The following is a 7,013-nucleotide window of genomic DNA, read 5'->3' as shown; positions in this document are numbered from 1 at the left end:
TTCATAATTAATTACTACAGTGTATGATGGCTCGAGCCACATACGTGCTCCTAATCCTTCCTCTGCATGTTTTGACTTTATCTCAATGACCTCGTAATGGGAACTGGTGTAGGCCAAAACACAAGGTGTTAGCAGCTGGAACTCACCTGCACTTTCAGTATGTATGTTATCTATCTTAATAACAAGGAGCTAGTAGCTGGTTTCCACCCTGGTTGGCACCAGAATGGCTGTGTTTTTCAGGCTCCACAGGAGCTAGTATCGATGCTCCTTTTCACTGGGATTTTGCTTTGCTGTCGGCATCAGTCCAACAGAATTTATCCTGCAGAGCCTGGCAATACGCAGTGTTTCCACAGGGCGTGCAGAGGCTGGAACTTCAGAAAGAAGAACCTGCTGCTTTTTTGCCATTCATACTTGGTACAGTGCAGCTGAATCCTTCTCAAACACTGTCTGACTAAGAACAGCATCCTACATTCGAGATATCAGTCACACAGACATCTCCAGAATACTGTCCTCTTTAAAATACTGTGGCTGATGCCATGCCTTCTTCCCAACTCAACCAAAATCCCCTCAGCTCCATGAGAGAAGGCTTGGCTCCTACTAACAAGCAAAACAAACAAACAAACAAAAACAAACCAGAAAAAAAGCAAGCTGTGTGTTTAATAGCACTTTCCTCACTTCTTGAGGACTTCTATCTAAATTTACATAATTTTGCTTAGTTAATTCTTCATTGCAAAGAAAATACTGATTAAATAATGGCAGGGCCTTTATTGCTGTAGCAACCAGACAGAGTAAGATTAAAATGCTCTCCCCAGACATGCTCATTTAAATAGAAAGTGGGTATATGTGAGAATGAAGGAAGAGAGAGAAGTGCCGAGAGGTGCGATACTCATAACTACTCATCTTAAAAACGTTCCCTCAAATATTCTAGCAATGAGGTAATTACAGAAGGGGACAGGCTATATTTTCTCAAGAAACAGAAATATTACTTTAATTTGCTAGAATTTCTCAGGGAAATTTTGTGTCATGAAAGTTCAAGTTTCTCCAAGTCAATCACTACAGTCCGAGCCCAGTGCCAGTGGAAAAAGGTAACTTGTTTATCAATTTCTTCCACTGGAGTTTCAGAAATGAGCAAAGGCCAGTCATTACTTAGCTTTACATTTTCTAAAATCTCTATTCTGGTACAGTTTGGATTTTTTTTTTTTTTTAATACAGATGAAGTTTAGTGAATAGAAAAGTATTTATTAGTGCTGTCCATACATAAAGATAACAGACAATGGAACTTTGGAAGAGCAGGCAGTGTCAAACACATGGTGATTTAGCTGCTTGGGTAAGGGGTCCAGTCCTGGGCCTACATACAAACTTGCCTAAGTCATTTTATCTTCGAGCTCTGCTTACCTATCAGAAAACTAGTACAATGTGCTTCATCCTATAGGAGAAAAGAGAGAATTACAGTTTGCGAAGTTTTCTGACATTCTTTGATGAGATTGGAAAGCTGAAGCTTTGCAAAATTATGGAAAAATCTGAAAATCTTGTTGCCCTTCATTATCACAATGATGAAAAACTAACAGTAAGGTAGTTCCTGATCAAAATGTTGCTTGCACTGGCTGAGAAAGCTGAAGTCTGCAAAGCTGTAGAAGTATTTTTAGAACTCTTCTATAAGCAACACTTGGCCTAGATCCTGTGAAAGATCAATCTTTGTCAAAGATTTAGCACTTACAGAGAAATCTAAACACACAGAGAGAATATTTTGAATATATTTTGAATTTTATTTATCTTAATTTTAGTTCAGAAATATTGTACATAACCAAGAAGTGCATAGCACTGCAGTCATCATTTAGGTTAGCACAGCTCAGAGGGGCGGAGAGACTACCATGTACTTCTGTGCAGAGTATGTAACATCCACTGGTAACACCAGATTGTTACCTGCGTAACAATCTACGTGATGATATCATCTACATCATCTTCAACTGTGTCAAGTGTAGTCTGTTGTGTATATACAAAATCAGAAAAATATATTCCCTTTTTTTCTTATATACACTATATAACATGAGAATAAACTCTGCAGTAACTTAGATGAGACTGGATTTTCATGATACAGCTTCAGAAAAGCTTCCTCAGCATTTTTTGTCTTGGACCATTGTGATAAAAAAGTTGCAGAAGGAAAGCAAGCTTTCTGGACAGTACTCCTCAGCCACCTTTTTCTGATCAATATAATCTATGTCTTCAACACAGTCTTCAGGACTGTGCTCTGGCTTTTTTTCAGTCACAGAGGCTGCTGTAGTCTGAACAACTTCTTTCGCATGCTGAACTGTGTTCCCTTCTGTGGGACCCACTGATGTCAGTAGGCTTGAGTGGGTCAACTTGAGATGAGCGCTTCGTGGGCCTTTCCTGCATGCTTTAGATTTTAGGACACTTTTGGGGTCTTGACAGATCTGCTTCTGCTTCTTTAGGGATCGGGAGACTTGTTTCCAGAAGGATTTCTGGTTCACTGCATACTGTGCACAAGTGAAAGGGTCTCCAGAGAATTCGCACCAGAACTCGCTGTCACCGTGCTTGCACTCTACGTGCACAGTAGCAGCATTCATGTTGGTCACTGCCCAAGTGCACTCAGCATTTTCTTTGGTTTTAAACTTTCCTTTAGGAGATAATTTTCCTCCTTTTGTCTTCTGCTCTTTTTCATTTTCTTGGTTAGGTTCAGTTTGTCTTTTTCCACTGTCTTCTAAGCCTTGTCTTCCCTTTTTTCTTTCCCTGTGTCTTTCACAGTTGGCTAACAGCATCTGAGAGACCAGAATCCACACACAAAGAAGTCCAAAGCTTTTGATCCTCATGATCTCTGTTTTGCTTGTTATCTGCCTTCAAATAAACAAAAATATAAAAATATTTTCACATAATGCTGGACTCCATTTGACAGCTGTGGTATTTCAGACATGGTATTGCACTGCTCTTTGATATCTATTAAAATAATGTTACTGGCAAAACCCTCTGTCCTGTGTGGGAATCATGCCTGGGTTCTAGAACTATCACATATTATCCCTGAGAACTGTAGATGGCTACGGAGTAAGTCCTTCTGATCCAATTGCTTAATTATCTATGTAATGAGGAACTGAAGAAAGTCACCCAGGACATGCTACTGCCCAGTGACTGAGGTACCTTAACTAAAATCTCTTCTGCAGTCAGAGAGAGAATTTAAACCTGGGATTTGTTCACCTCAGATGGATATTTAAAGTTGTAACATATAAAGCAGTTGCTTTCTCCATGATCTTCCATTTTGTTAATGGCACAGAAGTGATTTTGACTCTAACCTCTGGCTAGTCTTCAAAAATATCCCAGACAGATAGGAAACCATTTGGTTTAAGTTATTATTTCTTAGGCATCCTGAAAACATTTTTAATTCACTGGTTATGCCAGTATTTCAGTTTTCTGTGGAAAAAAAGTGATAGTAAAAATAAGTTAAAATGAGCTATTGATTCATTCTTTGCTGCCTTGACTGCTAAACAAACAGACCTATGTTTTTGCTTTTGAAGACACCTTCAGTGTACTGGGCTCTGTCTAAAGCTACCAGATTCAAGGGATAAATATGCAACTTCAGTTCTGAAATGCAGCTAGTTAGCAAATCATTACCAAGTTGATCCCTGCATCTGTACAGGACACATTTATTTCTGTAGGTGTTTCTCTTAATGAAGCAGCTCTCAGGATCAGGATTAGTTGATTAAATCCCTAAATGTATTTTTCAGCTGATTCTGTAACCAGGTTTCTGTGTTAGAACGCAGAAATTCATGTATAGGCATGCTAATAAGGAACCTTTTCCAACACTCAGCTGTCTATAAATGTCTTTAGTTACATAAATTTAGAATCCAGAATACGTAGGTAGCAGCAGAGGTGAGTGGGTCCTATTTTTGCATAGGTCTTACTTTGCTTTCTTCATGCCTGATACTATACAGAAAGATTTTCACTCCATAAACCCCTCTTTAGAGAACAACGCGCAGTATTTACAGTTCTGTTGCCAATACAGCAACTAAGAACATTAAAATGAATAATGATGTGACAGTAACCTTCCATTGCAAGTAGAAGAGTGCAAAAGTAAGATAACTAGAAGACATACCTTGTACGGGGCTTGGGATACCCAAACGCAACTCCTGATGCAGCTTGTCTCTTTCAAAAGGATCAGAGCTAGTTGTAAAAGCAGCGTGGCATATATAAAGGCAGAGACACACCTTCAGGTCTCTGGCAAGACTATTACAACACCATAGGATACTTCAGTGGCATACTCATTCACCTCTGACACACCTCCTTGGAAAAGTGCCAGTTCTCATTCTTAGGAGACAAAAAAAAAAACCAAACCAACAAAACCAAAACTCCCAGCTATGGTGGGGTAACAAGGGTTTGAGTATATTAGCTGTTACTTTAGCCAAGTCCTTCCTTCTTCATGAGCAATGATAAGAACTTTATCAGATCATGAGCTTCTCTAAAAGAGCTTTTCCCATCCATTAAGGGATGCATCCTGCAACGTCCTCAAGTTGCACTACCTTTGTGGTTAGCAGAATTTGGGTATTAGTGTTCAGTAATTCTTTGTGAATTCCACAAAGCATTTCAAAGTTACTTTTTGTTACCTTCTGTAACAAAAAAGTTTTGGAGAACATTTAAAAATCAAAATAAGAGATTATTCTGCATTAAGGACAGCATTCATTATGGTGAGATGGTCATAAGCATAAAGGTCAGAAACAAATTTAAGTTCCCTCAGAATTAGTGACTGTATAGGGCCTCAGAGCTGGCATCAGCTGCACAGCATTGACCTATGCTTCTCCCTCTCTGCCAGCTTTTGTGTATGCAAAGCAGTGGGTTACATCATGAGATTTCATTATGGGACCTCATCCAATGCATGTTAACCTGAGAAAAGATGATGACAGTGAAAGAACAAGCATTAGACAAACACAAAAATGCATTCAGGGTTGGGAATGGGTGTCCCTTAAAGAATGGATAGAGGAGCTAACGCCTTTGTAGCTCAGTTGCTTCAGGAGGTTTTGCTGGAGAAAAGTGGGAATTTGTTATATCTGCTTGGGAAATACTTAGAAGAATAAAAGATGCAAGAAGAGATAAACATAGAAATTGGTGTAAGATATATATATATATATATATGCTCTTTCCCATTGAATATAAATGGAATGAGACAGAGACAAAGCTATAGACAAGGCATTGTCTGGACTGGTTTGGTGATGAGGAGACTGTTAATTTTGGGTAAAAAAAATCAGAAGCCAAAAAAGAAAAAGTGTAATTCTGCATGAATGCAGGACAGAAATGTGGGCAATGGGATTAATCTATGTGACATACTAAGGGTCTGGTCTGTGCACTAGGTCTATCTCCTAATCTATGCATGTTCAGCTACCTTTGATGCTTTCTGATTGAGTTCAGCCATCAGATCCGCTTGTGCACCTTTGATTAGCATTCGCTAGTACGAAACTATTCACAACAATCCACTAAATGTGAAAGATTTGTGGTTAGCACTGGCAAGAGCTTTGAAGGGGTTAGGTATGACTCAAGGATCAGAAAATGTTGAACAATGTGTCAGGTTGGATGGAATGAGAAAAGGAGGATAATGTAAGAGATAGGAAGGGAGAGACTATCTTGCTCAGCAATCCTGAACTAACACCACATATTATGCTCAGTATCAGCTGGAGTATTTAGTAGAGATCCTCAAAATTGGGCAGCTGCATTAGAGTGGCCATGTTCCCTAGCTAAGGAGCCTCTCATCAGGGATAATTACTCTGGGGACAGCATCAAGCCAAAGTGGATACTCTACCTCAGGTGTGGGCACTATTTCAGGCGAGGCTTTATCATGCCCCATTGCCTTGTGTAAGCATACTATAAATTGATTTTTTGTGTGACAGATTAGGAGGTTGGTTCAGGCACATTAGCAAAAAAAACCCCCAAACCCTCACCAAACCACCTCCCTACTGTGGCTGAACAATGTTTACAAATGGGGAAGAAAGGAAGATTACAAGGTATGTAAGGAACCATGGGCAACAGGACCGAGCAGAAGGTTTACAGTAATGGACTCTGCGTTCCTGTCCTAGCAAAGCAGATTTCAATGTCAGCCTTGGTTCAGCTGCTCCATTGCCAGCGTGGTGTTCCTATTTCATAAAAATGGGGCAGATGGGGAAAGAAAAGGCTGTGCAAGAAAAGATTTGCCTTTCTACTGTTTGGATATTCCCTCCCTGAGGTCGTGGCAGACTGGACACACATTAGCTCTTCTTGTTTGTAGCATGCAGAAACTTCTGTAGAGAATTCTGCAGTCAAGTGTTTGCTGATGAGAGCAATTTTATCTTCGAGATGATCCTTGCCTAACCTGCTCTAGATGATTTCAAAATCCCAGTAAACCAAGATTTACTTATTCAGGTGCGTAATAGTCTCAGTCTATGGAGATGATTGGCTGGGATATCCTGCAGTGATATTGCTATGCCCCCAGAATATCCTTTTGATTTGTTTTAACCAGACATGAACTGACGGTGTATGGACGCCTTTTACTTACCTGGGCGTAGAGTGCATATTCATACTGTACCTCAATAATCCTGCTGGGAGCTGCCCCATCAGGTAATCAGAACATTTGGTTTTTTCAGCTTTTATCTTGAAAAGAAAGTACACAAAATTAAGGTAGGACCTCCACTTCTTAGGTGCTTAATTAGCACCTAATTGTCAACAAAAAATGTGATATACCTTAGTCTTGCCCTTTGCTGAGCTGAAATGCTGTTTGCTCGTAAACTGCAGGCAGAGTGTTGCTGCAGAACGAACAGTGCAAACTAGTAATCAAAAGACAATTTGATGCTTGCGACATATGGCAATACTGAACAGCTAATTTGGCCAGACCAAATTTATGAGGAGCTGTTTGGTTATCAAAATAGAAAGGCACAGAAAACATTTGGCAACACTAGCAAATAAAAGTAATCACTGAGAATTACAAACACAGATGCCCAAATCCCAATTTTTTTACTGAAAATCTTAATCCAGATGTATTCCTG

The 7,013-nt window shown here is 39.6% G+C and overlaps 1 protein-coding gene across 1 annotated transcript; it reads right to left on the bottom strand.

Annotated features, from left to right (window-relative positions):
• Positions 1-2,114: 2,114 nt before the first annotated feature.
• Positions 2,115-2,828, bottom strand: FGFBP1 (fibroblast growth factor binding protein 1). Its single transcript, XM_010142778.1, has one exon. The coding sequence runs from the start codon at positions 2,826-2,828 to the stop codon at positions 2,115-2,117; it is 714 nt and encodes a 237-aa protein (XP_010141080.1).
• Between the last annotated feature and the right edge of the window lie 4,185 nt (positions 2,829-7,013).

This window comes from Buceros rhinoceros, unplaced genomic scaffold (assembly GCF_000710305.1).
Source record: "Buceros rhinoceros silvestris isolate BGI_N320 unplaced genomic scaffold, ASM71030v1 scaffold10759, whole genome shotgun sequence".
Classification (NCBI taxonomy): domain Eukaryota; kingdom Metazoa; phylum Chordata; class Aves; order Bucerotiformes; family Bucerotidae; genus Buceros; species Buceros rhinoceros.
Note: the sequence above shows the minus strand (reverse complement) of the source record. Positions and strands in the feature narration are given on the sequence as shown.

Excerpts from the sequence above, each read along its gene's own strand:
- FGFBP1 (XM_010142778.1), bottom strand. The coding sequence starts at position 2,828 with ATGAGGATCAAAAGCTTTGGACTTCTTTGTGTGTGGATTCTGGTCTCT.